Source organism: Poecilia reticulata, chromosome 5 (genome assembly GCF_904066995.2).
Source record: "Poecilia reticulata chromosome 5, P_reticulata-male-v2, whole genome shotgun sequence".
In the NCBI taxonomy this organism is placed as follows: Eukaryota; Metazoa; Chordata; class Actinopteri; order Cyprinodontiformes; family Poeciliidae; genus Poecilia; species Poecilia reticulata.
This window is the reverse complement of record NC_088834.1, coordinates 33,094,662-33,113,505: the sequence shown is the minus strand read 5'-3', so window position 1 is coordinate 33,113,505 and position 18,844 is coordinate 33,094,662. Positions and strand designations below refer to the sequence as shown.

Genomic DNA, 18,844 nt, shown 5'->3' with positions numbered 1-18,844 from the left:
TTACTTTATTTCCAATCTGTTATCTTTCTTTAATTGGGTCGTTCCTTAAGTGTGCCAAAAAAGAAAAACACACCAAATCCGAAAGGGGGTAAATATTTTTTTCTGAATACCTTTTTCTGCAGCTCTGTCCATGTGTCACGTGTTTCAATAAAGTGTTTTAAACACACCTTCAGAGGTTACACCACTAGAGAGAGAGTTCCTCTACCTGTACAACATCATTCAAGTTGCCTGAAGACAGTGACAAGACAAATTTGCTGGTAGGATGAAAGCAAAGAATGTGGCAAGCCATGAAGTGCTCACAGAGTAGCGGCACATTGGGGACCGTGTCGTGTAATGCAGCTGACCTGTCAGTGATTGATACGTCCAACACTGGGCTGCTGGTAGTACTTCCTGCCACATTAAGACAGGACATATTTCAGAGCAAAGGGGTGCGGATCAGCAGGCCGGTGATTACGGTAACATAAACAGGGGTGCAGTAAAGGTCCCAGTCGGCTGGAACAATAAACTAATTGCGGTGTCACTGTCCTCCCCGCCATGGTACCGATGCTCCACATGCGAGAAGTAACAGTGCGGTTCAAAGAGCCCAATGCACTGGGGAGCCATTTTTTATTTTGGGGGATGATGGCCTGCAACTGATGTCATTATGAACCCTAAATCAACTTTCTGCTTGCTTGAACATGGTCACCTGGGTACCCAAGGACAAGGACAGGAAAAGGTTGAATAGCTCGGCCTGTCTCTGTGCCAGAGCTACCTGCAGAGGTAAAATTGAGTTGCCAGGGCGGTGATCAATCAAGTGTCCCAACAACATACATTTTTTAAAGTGCTTGTCCATATTTCCCAGTTGTAATAGGCTGGAAGAGTTGTGTTGAAAAATGGAAAGATGAAAGATAAACCAATCTGCACAAAACTGGGCAGCAAAGAAAAAGATTCCACACTCCAATGTCATTATGTTGTCCTACAGTAATCAGATGTAAGGAAACGCAAAATATAATACCCAGGGAGACATTTGTGTAATGATCTTTTATTGTCATTTATGAGGAATCATGAGGTATAGCTGTTGTTGAGATTTCAGGAGGTTAGGGGGTTAGATTGGTGCGAACAAAGAGTAATAAAGTCGGTGGCACGTTGGTCTCAGTCCGTTACCTCTCTCATCACATCGGTCGATCCGCCTTGGTTTCATCTGACAAAACAGCGGAGTCGGAGGGGGTCATCTGGATTGCTGGGTAATTGAGCTGATGTTGGGCTGCCCCGTCAAGCAAACCGGCTAAAAATACATCACCCACTGTCACCGAGAACTGAGTAGGTGTGGGGAGGAAATGATTGCCCCCGCTGTCAGAGCATTGGACACTCACGTTAGTGTTGACCTTCCCCTTCGAAACCCTTTGAAGGAAAAAATAACTTTTACTCCCAAATGTCTTTACACCGCCAAAAACAATGAAGGATCTATAAATATTGCAGCGGGAAATCAACAAGCAGCGTATTAGTATGCCGTAACACAGGCAGCAATGTTAAGCATGTTTAGCCTGTCATAGACGTGCGCTTCGATTAAGGCACATCAAGGCATTGAGGGGAATAAGGGTGAATGCAGGCAGACAGAATAGAGCAAGAGCGGCAAGATACGGGAATGAGGAAAGACGCTCCTTGGAACGTGGAAAGGTTATTGATTTGTCCTGCAATCAGTTCCTGCTCTTTGATATGCAAACGATCTAGTGTGAGTTTACAGCAATCCTATCAGAATCATTTCACAGTTCTTAGCCCCTCACATCTCTTCGGAGTCCTGCGCCTCATTAGGCCAATGTTCTCTATTACCAGCGTAATTAAAATCTTTAGTAGCTTATCATATTAAAAATATTTTTCTGCTGATCGCACTGAGATCTTCACCTCGGTTATTTTTCACAACAGGAATAAATTAAGAATAAGCATTTTGCACACAATGTATTAACAATCTGGCGCTTGAAAGGAGCACTTCTGCTATCTGTAGGGATGTTGATGAGAAGTGGGGGGGTGGGTAAAAGGGGATCATGTGCAAATCATCTTTCATTTGGCAGTGCTCATTTTGAGAATGACTTTAATTAATTGTAATTCTAGATGAATGGTCTCTCCCATTTACTTTGCGGTTCAACCAACCACACATCCACAGGCTTCCTTCACTACACCGAAAATATGTGGCTTGCTTTACAGATAAAAAAAACAATCCAGACACAGAGCCTTGCAGAAGTATTCAAACCCTTTGAAGCCTTTCCATATTTTGTCCCTTTCCAACCTCAGATGTCTGTGTGTTTTTTTGGGTTTTCAAGTGATTAGACATTGAGTTGGGTATGATTGTGCAAAGGTGAAGGATCCACTTTGTTAGAATTATTTTGCGAATAAAGATCTGAAAGATTCGGGTTGCATTTATACTCAATAACTAAGTACCAGCCGACTAACAGCTGCAAGTCTGTTTATGTGTGCGTAAATATCTAGAAACTTAAATTACGCTCCAGTCTTTTATTCAAAATTACTTAATTGCAGTCAGAATGAATGGAGAGTGTCTGATCAATTTTCACATTTTGTTACAGATCTCACTCATAATTATTTTTTAATACAAACTATTTATATTGTATCTCTGTTTAGGGGTATAGTCCTTAACTCCAGTTCCTTGCATTTTTAGTCTTGGCTCTTTTTCCGATATTGCCTTCAGTCCTATTAATTCTGACTAGTTTCTTTTTGTCCACTGAAGAAAAGAATCCCAATAGCATAATGCTCCCACCACCATGTTTCTTAGTGGTTACCATGAGCTCAGGGAGGTTTGCATAGCAGGTTTTCCACTAAGGATGCACTGATATAAAAATTTAGGCCAATATCAATGTCAAGATAGAAATAAAAATAATTTGTTGATATCAGTTTTACTTATTGAACCAATACTAATATGTTAAAAATGACCAATATTGGCCGACACCAATGCAGATACCAACATATGGTCCTCATGACTTTGTTTATTCACTACTGAGGCTGCAATGGACTTTATTCAATGACATGATAGTAAAAAGTACAGAATCTTTACCCCAAAATGTGTGGTGTAACTTGACAAACTGCAGAAAACCTCAACGTGTATGAATACTTTTGCACTGGATCCTCCTAGTCACTTCTGTTTTTTTTGTTTGGACAAAAAGACTGTACCTCATTCTTTGTATCAACTTTATCCTCCTTTCTGTAACGTTCTAAGTCGGAGAATCAGACCTTCCAAAGACGGACACATCTGCCAACTGGGTCTCCTATCTTCATGACACGGAAAGTAGTTTGAATAAACACATCTCAATTCTTGGTCTTAGCCTGAGCGTCCGTCATCACTTGCAGACATTGAAAACATACATCCTGTCGACACCTTTCCAGCAAACAGAAAAATTCCTCCCTGTATTCAGGTGATTTTTACTTTTTTTTTTCAAAGCAGTGCGAGTGCCACAGCGTGCTTGACTCGTTAAATGAGGTTTAAGTCTTCTCTGTCAGTTGGAGGCGGTATGGAGCCTTAAGTATTTTGCACATTAATACGCTCTTGAGAATATTACCCCGGGGTCCTGTATTTCAAGGAGACAGAGGCTGGGATGTTTCCACTGTTGCTATTCTGAAAGTCTTTTGTTTTTTCTTCTTCACATCTCTGTTGTTGGGAGACAGTGACGATGATTATTCAGATTTCATTCCTTGTCTGGATATTAATTTACTCTAGGCATGAAATGTGCGTGAATGCCAGGGATTTGTGTATACAAACACGCTTTGAATCACATTGAAAAAGAAAATGGAATGAGAGATGAAGGAAACGGATGGGAGGGCTGTTGAGATTCTTGTTGTACCCTGTAGTGGAGTATTTCCTAATTAATACTCCAGCTTTGTTTACAGACACTTTGATTTAATTAGGCGATGAAGAAGAGAGTTGGATTAGCTGCTAATTGATTTAATTATCCAATTTGTTTGTCTCAGGCATGATTCCAGCAGAGCTCCAGCAACTGTGGAAAGAGGTGACGAATGCCCACGTAAAGGAGGAGCACAACAACGGCAGCAGCAACAACGGCCACCGGGGCCTCGACCTGTCTTCCTCGGCACCACCAAAGAACCCGGTCCTCAACCAGCATGCTGCCACCAACGGCCAGTACATGAGTCACAAAAGAGATGGGTGAGTCTCGTTTGAGACTACAATGTTAGGTGGTGGAGTACCTTAATACTAAAACATTTTCTTTTATTTATTCTTTCTAAGGATGCATTCACACCCACCCTTTTTAGTCTGCTTTAACTGAACTCTAGTTTGTTTGCCTAGAAAGTCTGGTTTGTTTGGGAACATGTGAATAAGCATTCAAACTAATTCGGACCAATCAAGTGAACTGTGGTCTCCCTAAAAACCTGGGGGTCTGTTCACTTTGAAGTGAACTCTGATGCGGTTCGACTGCATATCTGAACTTCAAGCGGACCAGAGTCTGCCCCAAAATCAGGAAGTGGCATAGTGCAGGGCATTCTGGATAAATACAACCAAAAATAAAATGTGCTAGTCTAGCGCTAGTGGAAGAAATGTCTTGTGGTATTTTACAAAAACAATTGAGAAATTCTCTAACTGCTAAAATCAAACGCCACTATCATGCCCAATCTGTACTTGAAGCACGATGTGTACTGTTGACTTATTTATGCATGCACTGAAGAAATAATTCTGCATTATTCTTAAAATGTAAAGTGTAAAGTTCATATTAACTAAAATACTACATGTCATAAGAGGATCTGTATTCTTGGAAAATATTATACAGAGATCCCTCGCTATAACGCGGTTCACCTTTTGCGGTCTCGCTGCTTCGCAGATTTTTTTGTGCAGTTTTTTTTACATTGCATTGTGTTCTGCATCCTGATTGGCTAAACAGTATCCGAGCTCCTTCTCTACCTGTGTGCCAATAATGTTACGGTATTTAAATATAAGTAATACAGCTTGGCCATTCAGGAGATGGAAACTGAAACTTTGAATGCCAGCTGGAAAAAACTGTGGCCAGATGCAGCGCAAAACCCGACCGGAGGCTCGCTTGACGAGCTCCATCGCTCTGCCGTAGATACAGCTGTGAATCTCGCGGTGCAGGTTGGAGGAGACGCTTTAATGACATGAATCCGGATCACATTAAGGCCCGATTGATGAACACGCACATCCGCTGACCTGAAAACAGGTTTTGTTCTTTGGTTATTATGCTGTATAAAAATTGTAAAAACTAAAGGTAACTACTTCGCGGATTTCACTTATTGCGGATTATTTTCGGAACGCAACCCCCGCGAAAAGCAAGGGATCACTATAATTCTCTTATTGGATAATAATAGCCATAATTTAGTTCAAAGATTATAATTCATTCAAAAATTTGCTGGACTATTAACATGTCCTCTGCTGGACAAACAAAGACCTTATTTTTATAATGATTACATCTTTTATGAGATTAATTAATAGTGTACACTGGGTACAGCAGGTATTCAGACCCCATTAAACTTTCCACTTTGTTTCATTGCAGCCATTTGCTAAATTCAAAAAGTTCATATCACTTCTCATGAATGTACACTCAGCATCCCATCTTCAAATGTAGAATTTGCAAATTAATTGAAAAAGAAATACTGAAATATTACATGGTCATACATATTCAGTCCCTTTGCTGTGGCATTCATATCTATATTCATATGTGTTGTCTGTTTCCTCTGATCCTCATTGAGATGGTTCTACTGCTTCATTAGAGTCCAACTGTGTTTAATTAGACTTGATTAGGAAAGGCACACGCCTGTCTATATAAAGCCTCAGTTCATGAGAATCATGCGGTGGGAACTGCCCGAGGAGCTCAGAGAAAGAAGGTAAAGCAGGTAAGGTTAGGTTGCAGCACTCAAGGTTCCTAAGAGCACAGTGGCCTCCATAACCCTTAAATGGAAGAAGTTTGGGACGACCAGAACTATTCCTAGACCTGGCCGTCCTGAGCAATTGTGAGAGACGAGCCTTGATGAGAAGAACCCAAAGATCACGGTGGCTGAGCTCCAGAGATGCAGTAGGGAGATAGGAGAAAGTTCCACAAAGTCAACTATCACTGCATCCCTCCACCAGCTATATGGCAGAGTGGTCCAATGGAAGCCTCTCCACAGTGCAAGACGTATGAAAGCTTGTATTGAGTTAGCTAAATAACACAAGAAAGACTCCCACACTGAGAAATAAGATTATCTGGTCTGATGAGATGAATGCTGAACTTTTTGGTGGTAATTCTAAGCAGTATGTGTGGAGAAAACCAGGCACTGCTCATCACCTGCCCAATACAATACCAACAGTGAAACATGGTGGTGGCAGCATTATACTCTGAGGGTATTTTTCAGCTACAGGGACAGGACGACATGGTTGCAATTGAAGGAAAGATGAATGTGGCCAAGTACAGAGATATCCTTCAAGAAAACCTCTTCCAGAGAGCTCAGGACCTCAGATCAGGCCGAAGGTTCACCTTCCAACAAGATGATGACCCGAAACATGCAACTAAAATAACAGCGGAGTGGCTTTGAAACAACTCTGTGACCATTCTTGAATGGCCCAGCCAGAGCCCGGACAGAAACCCAGTTGAGCATCTCTGGAGAGACCTGAAACTGGCACCACCAAAGTTCACCATCACCTGATGGAACTGGAGAGGATTTGAAGGACGAATGGCAGAGGATCCCCAAATCCAAGTGTGAAAAACTTGTTGCATCTTCCCCAAGAAGACTCGTGGCGGTCTCTGTGCCAAATCTCTGTATTCCTTTAGCACATGCACAAATGAGCCAATACTATGCATCGTGCAGTGACAGCCACTCCATTTTTTTTTTTTACATTTCGTAAAGAAGAAAGTTGTTCTCAACGTCTATATTTTTTTTTTTTAGTTTGTTTTCTTCTGTGGGTCTTGGTGCAGCGCCACCCCAAGAGAGAAGAGGAACATGTTTCTCAAAGGATTTGGTTTGTTTGACACAGTGCAATATGAAAGCAAACCGCACCAGCAAAAAATGTAACAAATGTTGCAATTTTGGTCCCCAATCACCATAATCCTCATATGTTCAGAGATTTCTCAGTTATGAAAATGTGTGTATGTTTTTATTTTTTCAAGGATTCACAGTCGTTTTCTGTTCTTTTGCACATGGTTTTGTTTCAACTCCTAGTGAGAATAAAGTCCTCTAGCGGAACATACACAGCTGAAATGCTTACTAAAAAGGAAGTCTTAGACTTAATATTAATTTCCTTTTTCCACTTTGCATTCATTTGCCCCAGTCTTTTCAGAAAAGAAAAAAAACACATTACCTCATATCTCAGGAATTTGTTGACTTGCAGACACATAATGTTATTTTCTGTATTAAATGAAACATAATGAGAAAAGAAAGCAATCATATGACTGAAGGAGAAAACAAACTTGGCACGCATTGTAACATCCAAACACAGATAAATCATCTATGAGAGGCATTTGATTCCGAGTAGAGTGTGTATGTGAGAAAGAGGACAGAAAATATGTCTTTAAGGAAGGAATTAATTTGGCATTTACACGTTGGCTTGTTTTCTTGCACAAAACATTTGATCTTAGAACTGTCAACGAGGAGCCTCCATGCACCATGAGCTCACCGCTGAACATCTGACTTGTGTTTCAGTGATCAAAACCTAAGTGTCAGTATGAAAGTGGTGCAGATGAAAACATATTTAGCAAAGGAAGTCAGGTGGCCTGTGGAGGTGAAGAGGTTGCGGGAAGCTGGGGGGAGTGATCATAAAGAGGATGTTCTCTGGATAGCCAAGGGAGAAAAATAAAATAAAAAACGATGCCGGTCATATTAATTCACAAATCCATACAATGGAAAAAACGGCACTCAGGCATTCTACTGCATGGTAAAGGGTTAAAGAGGTTGTGAAAAGCCTTGAAATTACTTGACTTTGTTTGTTTCATCTAAAAAATTTTAAGTCCCATCCTTTGTATAATTGTATTCATTTGGGAGAAAAAAAATTATCAGAAATGTCTTTTTGCGAGAATAGCTGCTGCCTCTGAAATTCCATTTGAACATAAGCCTCAAAAAAGTATTTTTAATTTGCACATTTTTTAGTTTTTTAATACTTTCTAGCAACTTCAAATGAACAATCTATGGCTTTCTGTGGGAATAAATAATATGCAACACTAGTGCCACCATCACAGCAAGGATAAGTAGGGCTAAAAATGTTCAAAACCAGCTATATTCATCAAAACTATTTAGCTGTTAGCAGTAAGCCATCAGGTCTTATTAGGAAAAAGACTTGTGTCCTACAATTGAAAACGTAAACATGTAGAGTTTTCTTCTTACTGTAACTTTGTAGTTTGTCAAGATCGAACTTCTCAGCAATGATAGAAAAAGTGCATCGGTGTAACCGCCTCTCATGTCAGTTCTTACAGCCTAATTCTTAATTGCTGTGTGGGGTGTACAACGAGTTTTTCAACTTCTGCTTCTCTTCTGGCTAATCTTTCTACAAACTAGTGCTTTATCATCCCCTAAGAGGCTGAAGTGTGGTTGTTTGGTTGAGGAACACATATTATGAACAGGAGCAAAAGATATTTGTAGGTTTAAGCGGCTTATATACAAGTACTCCTATACATAAACAAGTCAAATTCGCAAGTACTTTGGAAGACAATTCTGTGGGCCTATTTTTCACTAAAAGGCTTTAAAAATCTTCTTGAGGACATTATGAAGTGCTACAAAATAAAATGCAATAAAATGTACTACCTTAAGCAGAACATTTGAGGACTTGGTTCTTTCAAAAAGGTTTTAGTACAGAACGTATGGTCAAATCATTACAAAAGGAAATTTGTCCATGGAAATCTCAGTTCTGAGACCTACATTCTAAAGAAAACCATGGGTGCACCAATACATTGCCCCCAATTTACTTCATTTCCGGAGACTAGCAATTGACCAATACTTGCATCCATCCATTTTCTTACGCACTTATCCCATTGGGGTCAGGAAGGGCGCTGGTGCCTATCTCCAGTCAATGGGTGAGAGGTGGGATACACCATGGACAGGTCATCCGGTTCATCACAGGGCCAATACTTGCATGTCAAACCAATCTTATCTACCTCTGCAGATACCTTCTTTTTGTCAAAAAAATAAAATAAAATTTCTAAATTGTGATGTTTCTATTAAATAAGAAAAATGTTAAGTTTGTTCACTCATCATTAAAACAAGCCATCATCCTCCTACCACTTCTTATCGTCCTCTTCTTTGTGGTTTATGCCAGTAGTAACATCTGGTTGTTGATCACGTAACTTGTGTTATGTGACAAAAGTATTTCCATTGCAGTTTTGTGACATAAAACAAATTTTGATAAGGCCAAAAAAACACCTTTCATAGTGCCAAGATATTTTATCAAAAAATTGCACAATTTTTTTTTCCAGATTAGCGGGTTTCCACGAAGCAAACATATTATTGAAATGTTAAATTGCCCAATTATGTGGTCAATGGAAATGCAGCTTGTAGGCGGCTAAAAAGCTGCATTGTACGCTTGTAGGGGCCTACAAGCAGTTAACTAAAGTAGCTAAGTTGTCCCAACTTAGTCATTTTGTCACTAAAGCCCCTTTCGAACTGCAGAGCTGGAAATGTAAATAACATTTTTCCAATGAACCGATCAGAAGTCATTTAGGCTGTAAACGAGGAGATTTCCACATGTGGCGTTGCTCCGGTAGTTCAGCTGCCCGCGAGTCCAGCTCAGAGACAACATTCAGATGAGTGATGTTTTTTTAATTAAATGTAAAGCTGAGGTAAATGTTTCCCTCAGCTTCCTCACTCATGAGCACATACAGAAAAAGCGGGACGGGAGACCCACGAAGAGAACTGTTCTGTGGCCGCTGGGGAGATCGCTTCGGTAGCTTTAGCAACAGGTCGATTTATGCAACATATTCTGCTGAATGCAAAACGACCAGGGCCATAGCACCAATGGGACCAGGTCGAACCGAGCCGGGCCGGGCCAGGCCGGACCCTGCAGTGCAAAAAAGGGTTTAAGTAACAATTCAGACAAAAAAGCTGATCGATACAAAAACTGTACCGGCCAAAAATCTGAATCAGCATGTCAGGTTTTTTAGATATCAGTGACCAGCTGCAATCAATGCATCCCTAAGCAAAACCTCGTAATTCAAACAGAAATCATCTCTGTGACTCTCCAATCCTGTAAATGCTATGTGTAGTAGTATTACAACAGCTCTGGTAGATTTCTATTATTTGCTGCTCTTTGATGTATAAACTGGAGGAAAGTCAAATCTAAGCATTCGTTGTTGCATCAATAAACCCACAGGGTTCCGGCCCTTCATTGTCAAACTGAATGTGTTTTGACAAATCGCTTGAGGACGATATTGACTTACCAAGTCCATCACACATTGTCGCTAAAGCAAGGTGAGCCTTGATGGCAGCAAAAGGCAGGAAGCAACCCGAGGTTGAAGGCTCCATGAAACATAAGAAAAGACATAATGCAAGAGCTGGCAGCACCGCTGCCTCGCGCCGACTGTCAGAGATTAAAGAAGATGTCAGTGGCAGTTTAACACGAGCTTAAGTGAAGAAGGCAGTCTTGGTCTGAATATTTTTGGAGCATCTTTAGATCTGTCAAAAAAAACGAGCAGGTGATTCTCCCCACACCCATCTGTTCAAGGAAGCGAATTACCCATGCGGACTTTCAAAACGTGCAAATTACCAGGAAAGCTGTGCTGGAATAAAGTGAGCTACAAAACATTGCCCCATTAAGTGCCGCATGATGCTAATTTAGATCCATGCACAACCAATAATCCTTTCTCGTTTTAATTTTGGCAACGCATAAATCACGCAAGTATCAAAAACGTCCTGGCTCTCTTTTGATGATGCGTGCTCAGTTCTAATCAAACTCCATGGGAGGAAGAATGAAATATTATTAAGTATGATTATTCTAAGCAAGGCTCTGAGAAGAACGTCTGTGTTATAATCCTGGGATTTGAATAATCAGGTTGAAGATAATGGGGCTGGGCCGATCCTGGGCGTAAATAGAGAACATCCACTCATCCTCCCAGCACTGAACTTAATGAACTTTTAATTTATGCAGCTTTGCGTGAGTTCCTGTGTCATGCAACAGAAACAAGCTTCTCTGCAAGACAGGGGCCCCCGGTTTTTCCTTCCTTGACTGACTTCAGATTAGTTTACAGAAGGCCCTAAGTACCATGTACTTAGTTTCATGTGTCATATAAAAATCTGCCCAGGCACAACGACGCCTGCAACTAAAACCTTTAAGTGCATCCACAGGAATCACTCACGGGGCTTTGCACTTCCGTCTTAAAGAAGATAGAGAAATTCAATCACAGCTCGACTTGACACACACTGAAGACAAGGCACGTGTTCCTCCTGCTTTTAGTTGTTGCTAGGAACACGCCGGCAGAGGCAGGAGGCGGGGAGGTGTGTTTGTCTAAATAACGTCCCTGATACAACCCAGAGCCCGAGTCACTTTATCTGTCAGGCGGTGTTGTTTCCCTGTCAATGAATGCATGATGCATAGATGGCGATATACCCCAGTGATCGGGGTCATCTTTATTCACTGATTTGCTTATTTAAATCAAATGCCTGATCTGTATCTGACACCAATTCCCAATCCAGAGCTGCATCAGCTTTGCAAGGAGGGAGGTAATGGGGGGGGTATCTTCACAAAGCACTTGGCCCATTTTACTTCCCAACAACCATCAGTAACAACAGCTCAGGGACTGTAACACAGCAGTCTGTTAAGGAGATAAATAATCAGATTTGGCAGCGCTTCCCATCTCTCTCGCTCATGCCTTTCATTTGTCTTACACAAGAAAAAAAAAGCTAATTAAATCATTTAGGGTAAAGCTTGCAGTGGTACCAGAAGGAGGAAAGGATCCAGGAAAGATCTGGAACATTAAAGAGGGAGTGAATCAGAGGGGGAAGAATATAAACCTGAACCTGATGTATCGACAGGGCCCTCTATCTGACTTCAATATTCCCTTCTTCCTGACTGTTTGAGTCCATCAGAATGGGAGGCCGTAGATCTTGACTTATTTATGGCCCAAATTGTCCATTCAAAGTAAGTGGGCTTGAAAACAGCTGGCCTCCAACTGTTGGAATCGTCTTACATTCTCTTCTTTCCCCCTGGACGCTTTTGCACCTCGTCAGAGTCTATGTGGACATCCTGGTCCTCTAAAGGAAGCTGAAGGCAATGGAAGTTTTCACGTCATTAGAGTATTTTTCAACAAAGATGCTTTAAAATAAAAAAATAGAGGGTTATTATTTAATGTTTCATGGTCTGGAAATTGATTGAATTTCAACATTTGGAGGAAAAAAGAGAAAAAGTATAGAATTTGGGGGGAAACAAATACCTGTAATGAGAGTGTAATGAGTTCCTGCAATATTTAAATGCTGAAATTTTTCTCGTCAAAATAAAGTCTGTCTCATGGAGGGTCATCTAGTCAGTCTGACACTTTGTCCCATGTGGTAACTCTTCCTTTAACCTTCCCTTCATCATTGTTTTAAGCAAAGGTGTAAAAAAGTAAACATTGAAATTTGATAGTTTTCTTTCATCTAATTTCTAAGTTTGAGATTCTTATTTTGAAGTAAGAGAGGAATGTCCTTGAGTTGCCCTGTTGTGTAATTAGGAAAGCCTTTTGGAAAAACCTTCGCTTCTTTTGAATTGTTTGTGTGGCAGCATTTTTTGGTACAAAAGAGTCCTATATTTTAACACTCTTTAGCTCAAAACCAAATTTACTGTGGACTTCCAGTATTCTCGGAGGTTAGGGACTGCTGACTCCGGTAAATAGCTGAAGTAGTGAAATACTTAGCAATACTTTTAAAAATGCTTATAACTACCTATTTTAATAGCTAATAGGTGTTCCTTTTCGCTACTACAGGAGAGTCCACAGTACTTAGACTAATCAAACTTGGGCTCTGTAAAACCTTTACTCTGTTTTGGAAAACCAAATAAGTTTTCTCTAAAACTTTGTTTAAACTTTCTCATGAACTCAATATATTGGGCTGTTTATATCTTCTTTTTGTTTACCTGTTTCTAAAAGATTAAAAAAGTAAATTAATTAAAATTTAAATAGCATCACAATTTTTTTGCCACCTTCAGATTAACTTCAACACTAGTTTGGTTTTTGAGTCTCCTGCTAAGAACATAAAAGTAATGCTCAGTATTTCACATTTCAAAAGTGATCCATTTTAGTTGAAAACCCTGATTTAATCTGATCCTGTACCACCAAAATCATAGTTCCTAGATTAGTTCTTAGATGTCAGTGGCAGTTTGAAACAGAAACAAACTGCCACTGTTTGTCAAGCCTTCTGTTTCTGTTTGAAACCTCTTCAGAGAGGCTTGAAACATATTTTTTCGTCTTTCCAGACAGACTGAAGGTAAAGCTCACAAACTACATATTTAGATATTTGAGAAGACTTAAGTATTAAATACATTGAGTGTAGCAAGAAAACAGTAAAACATCCTTGTACCACACAGAAGCTACCTCAGTGTTTTGTTTTGTGATTTGTGAAACATTGTCGTATTAAAACTTGACTTGAGTGAACACATCTTCGAGATGAATGTTCTTCACTAAATATTCAGAATGTTAATTGGTCTAATTGCTAATTGGTCTCTAAGGATTAAATTTTGAATTGGTACGTGGGTTTGAGCGCTGGTAATATCAACCTGCCGTATTTGATCTGTGATGTTGCTATCACAGGTCAACTACAAAACCCTGAAAAAACAGCGGTTACCTAGAAAAATTGCTGTTTCTAGCGAAACAGCCGTGAGAATGCATATTTGCAAAATGATTGCTGCAGAAAATGCCAGAAAAAGCAGAACAAAGCATAAGAACCTGAAATATTTGAAAAAGCTGAAAAGTAAAACATAGCAAAAGAAATAGCAGAAATTAGCAGAGCCAGAAATTAGTATAAAGCCTGAAATAGTTGAAAAAGTTGAAAAGTAAAACAGCAAAAGAAATAACACAAAGTAAGAAAAGAAGTAGAACGTTTTGATATTTGAATTGTTTAAATTGATTAAAGTTTGCAGAAGGTCTTTATAGACAGTAAAAGCAGAAGGCATATCAGAAAGGTAGACAAGCAGAATGCTGACACACAGATAGAAACGGAGCACAACAGAGAAATACATCGAAGGAATAGGAGAAGGTGTGACATGTCTGTACTCCAGAAGAGTTTGACAGAAAAGAGTAAGACCTGTAACAAAGAAAGTAATACAGTGATCCTTCGTTTTTTGCAGGGGTTGGGTTCAGAAAATAACCCGCGATAAGTGAAATCCGCAAAGTAGTTACCTTTAGTTTTTACAACTATTATACAGCATAATTAAATACTCTACATTGAAACCAAAGAACAAAACCTGTTTTCAGGTCAGCGGATGTGTGTCTTCATCAATCGGGCCTTAATGTGATCCGGAGTCGTGCCATTAAAGCGTCTCCTCCAAGTTGCCCTTGAGATTCACAGCTGTATCTACGGCAGAGCGATGGATCTCGTCAAGCGAGCCTCCAGTCGGGTTTTGCGCTGCAAAAATCGTCAGTTATTAGAGTGTATACTCTAGCAACTGACAACAGTTAGAGAATTCCACTGTAAACAACAATCTGTAGCACATTTGATGTAAATTCCGTTATTTTATCTCTGTCTAGGCACCCACTGTTCAAAACGTCTCTTCTGCTACCAGCCAATCACAGCACTTTGTGCTCTCTGATTCCTTGCACACGCTGCATTTTAATATTTTGTTAATACAGAATTTAACCAACAAGCCTCCCTTCAAAGAATGGAAAAATAATAGATCTTTTTAAATTAAAAAGCAGCGTCACCTGCACCAGCACATTTCCTTGTTAAAAACTCATTATAATTGGTTGTCTGCCATCTATTTATCAGCTGTATCAAGACAGAGGTCTTAATGTGAATGCATAATTCATAATTGAATTTAAAAAATCAGATTTTTGAAAGAGGCAGAAAAAAAATTCACTAACCAGGTTTATGAATGCTCGACTGCTTCCTAATTGCTACAAAATTATCGCATGTAATGAACAATGTGAACTCTTAAGTAAGTAATTATAACGCAAGGAAACCTGAGCTGACCTAAAATGTCCTCCTTGACATGCAGCTTTGCGAACGCTGACCCAAATGATGCTTTAATTTAAATGCTTGTTTAATCATGTCAAATAAGCACAATCTTGTCATTTCCATTTTTATTTGCTGATTTTTTACATCTTGTTTTTTTAACCATACCACATGACTCGTGGTATCCAGCTAATCCAGCGAAGTGGTTCAGGACAAATTGGGCATTATTTCTTATTGAATACATGCATATCAATGAGGTAGGGTTATTCTCATGTGGGGAACACAACAGTTTGTTGTGCCATGAATCTCCTTATCTTGTCCTTCTGTCTTAAAGCGGGCTCACACTGGAGGAGAAGCAGCAGCAGTGTGCTTCTGGCTCACTCGCCATCCGCCAGAAACACAGGTGGCAGCAATGTAGGCCAGTCCCCCAGGCTCTTGTATCTGAAAGTTGTGTGTCTTGTGTCCATATGGCTGCCTGTCCCGCCTTTCTAGCAGACACCGCTGCCTCTTCTCAGTTCTGATCGTGGTTAGCTGTGGTTCCGCACTTCTGCGCCATATGGAAGATGTTGTAATGTTTGTTTTTCAGCGACATTCCCACTATTTAGACTGATAGTACCGATCTATCCCAGTAGGCCCGTTCTTGTCAGCCCCCCCAGGTGACATGAATTGGGTCGGGAGATAAATTGGTGCCAGGTGGGGATGTTTACATCTTCCCTGCCTTGTGGAAGGCTGTCACAGGTCTTCCCCAGGCGGGGGGGTGAGGGGGGGGGGCTCTTAAATGTGACACAGTAGGTAGGGAAGAGATCGTCCCGATTGAAGTGAATTGCAATGTGGTTCAGTGATTCTAAATAATTATGTATTGATCCGGTCAGGCCCACACAATGAGTGTCACCCTATTTTTAAGCAGGGAAGAGTAATGATCGCACAGGTAAGCCGATTCTGGGAAAGGCCAAAGTTCACAGATCAAGTAGAAGTCAAATTTTTTTCTGTGAAAACAAGACAGAGTACACACATAGAAGATTTGGATTAACAACAGAAACGGTCATCTTTGACATTTTGTCTTTTTTTTCCTCGACCTCTGAGTGAAAAGAAATTGAGATTGTTTTCCTTTTTTTTCAATCAGAAGTTTCTGTCTTGCAGGTCAGTCCTGGAGGAGCCATCCCCCCACAGTCACCCTCTCTACGGCCATGGCGTCTGCAAGTGGCCCGGGTGCGAGGCTGTTTTTGATGATTTCCAGTCATTCCTCAAGTAAGTAAAGCACCGCAGTCAGAGGTATGTTTTCTGTCTCAGTTTGTTTGTCTTTTTTTAGGGAGCGGGGGGGTCGATTACATGTTTTGTGACCCCTGGCTACTCAGATGCACTGCAGGTGCAGCCGGTTGTTATTCCTCAGTCTGGGTTAGCCTGCTCTGGAAAAGGGCAATGCGGTGGGGACTCCTTCTGGGAACTGCATGGGCCTCTAATTCCTGTGATAAGTGCAGTTCCCATGGTGACCAGGGGTCATTTTTCCCAAACAACGGTGGGATGTTTATCTGTGGCAGCTCGCGCTCGGGGAGCCCTGCCTGTTTGCCCTTGTCACCAGTGCTTTCAAAATTTTTATTTTAGTTTGCCCTTTGTTTGGCTCATGAATCTCCTACCTTCCATCTGAGCCCTAAGTTTTCTTTCTGTTTTTATTTTTATTTATTTTTTTTACCATAAAATCAACACTAAACCAGCATTTGCTTTGGGCTTAGCAGGTCCTGGCGCTGAGGCGATCCACAAGTGTTTTTGTATTAAAAGATGTTAAGATGACAGGAAATTTAAAAGTATTACTGGATAATTATGTTACTGGAAGATATTGCAGACATTACTTAAACCCACAACTATAGTTTTGAAAACAACAAATCAAAAAAATACAATTTAAACACAGGCCATAGATATGGAAACGTAATATTTGTTTAATGAGAATATCAATGATGTTATCTGTGTTGTTTTAGCATAGATAAATTCAAATATTTTAAGTGGTTTAACATTTAAATTTAAGATTTTAAGGAGCTGGCAAGTTTACTTTGTAAAAGTTCAAAGAACAATCTTCATAGTTGGATTGTTTTGTTACCATAGCAACTATTTGATGCTGTCAGTTTAACTTTTGAGTTTGAGCTCTGTTTGCTCACAAATACATCTCAGCAAATTACAGTTATTACTGATTGCTTTTAAGATTTGGCAAATAAACAACGCCCCCATGACTCAGATTTCACTAAATCCATGGTGAAATGCTGTTGGTGATGCTGATGCTCGTAGCAACAAAAGGGACCCATACGTCAAATTCTGCTCAAGGCTTCATACAACCTTGGACGTGTCCTGCATGATGAGTTAAATCCACTGTACTGTAGGCCTCTGCCGGACACAGAGGGAGAAATGGAGAGATTTAATTTATGTGGCTTTAGTAGCTCTCTTTGTGTCTAGTGAGTTTTTAACAAGGGCCACAGAGACTGTTTAGGTTGCTCGAGCCTTTTTTTTGTGATGTCCACGTGCAACAACTCTGCCTGGCTGTAAGTAAACAAAGCATTTGATATGACGCCTTTTGATGCACCGTGTTGCTGCAAAAATGACAAAAATAATGATAAAAGAATAAAACCAGTGTGCTGCAGGACTATGAGGCAAACGCAAAAGCTCCTCCACGGGCTGAACCACCGGCTCACTAATCCACCGTCTAACCCGAAACGCATACATAAACTTTTATCAAGACACAGGGACACATGCTAGGCAACATGTGAGATGTAAACGCACATGCCACACATAATTCCTTGTGCACAAAGATATATAATTCTCACTGCACTCTCAACACGCTTACATAAATTAAAGCTATTTAATTTATGACTGTGTGATTGTTTTTCTCGTGTCTGTCTCTCTGTCTGCTAAAGAGAGAAAGTTATTGATTTAGTCCGGTATATGGGTCTCATCTAGCCCCTTTTTTGAAAGACAATTTTATTTACAGAGTTTATATTTTATTTAGTGTTTTTGGTGTATTTATTTTGGATATTTAAAATGTCTTCCAGTGCCAGAGTTAAATGTTGATCCTTCTTCGAGAGAAGATCAACAAGCATTATTATGTCATTTCCATTGTACTACTTGAAAATGGTCTTAAAACAAAAACAGTATTGTTTATTGCATACTATATTACATTTGCTGGACAATTTATTGTCCTGCAAATTTGTTAACATGACAGGCCTCTATAACTAATCCTTTCTTTAAGCAATTCTACGGCACTTTGTGTTGGAATATCGCATATGATCCCCCTGAAAAATACTCTAAACTTGTACACAGAGCTATAGTCCAGTCTGTTAGCATCTTTGCAATCTGTACTGTATCAGTGATGCGACTCTGTCCAGCCTAACATGCCTGCCTAGTTCCTGGTTTACTGATCAATCTGGAAACCCAATGCACAACAATGCCATGGTAACAGGAGAGGGTGAAAACATCTGCAGCAGTGGCAGCAGATCAATGGCTTGCTGTCACCTCGTATTAGTTGTGCCTTAAGCAAAACATGACATGATTCTGTTATCCAAAAACAAACTGTCAGCTCATAGAGAAAGTTATTTCGAGTGGCGAAAAAACGTGTGAACTTCCTCAACATCTTGAATCTTCTTTTAATCGTTTTCATAAATCTTTTTTGAACCTCCTTATCACATCAGAACGTACAGTCGCCTCAGTTCCTGTCTCGGGGAAAAGAAAAACTGTGTGTTCTTACTTTCATTTAATAAACATCCTGCAATACATAGTTATTAAAGCATGTGCTCATGTTTTTCCCACAAAGACG

At 40.1% G+C, this 18,844-nt stretch overlaps 1 protein-coding gene across 10 annotated transcripts in view; it reads left to right on the top strand.

Annotated features, from left to right (window-relative positions):
• Positions 1 to 18,844, top strand: part of foxp1b (forkhead box P1b) — a 363,905-nt gene that overhangs the window by 306,296 nt on the left and 38,765 nt on the right. For all 10 annotated transcript variants that reach the window (XR_014087696.1, XM_081607521.1, XM_081607520.1 and 7 more), the window contains 2 exons: positions 3,955 to 4,147; positions 16,189 to 16,296. Coding sequence is in view for 9 of the 10 variants with exons in the window: in XM_081607521.1 (XP_081463647.1) it covers positions 3,955 to 4,147; positions 16,189 to 16,296 (301 nt within the window). In the remaining variant the exon portion in view is untranslated. The remainder of the gene's footprint in view (positions 1 to 3,954; positions 4,148 to 16,188; positions 16,297 to 18,844) is intronic.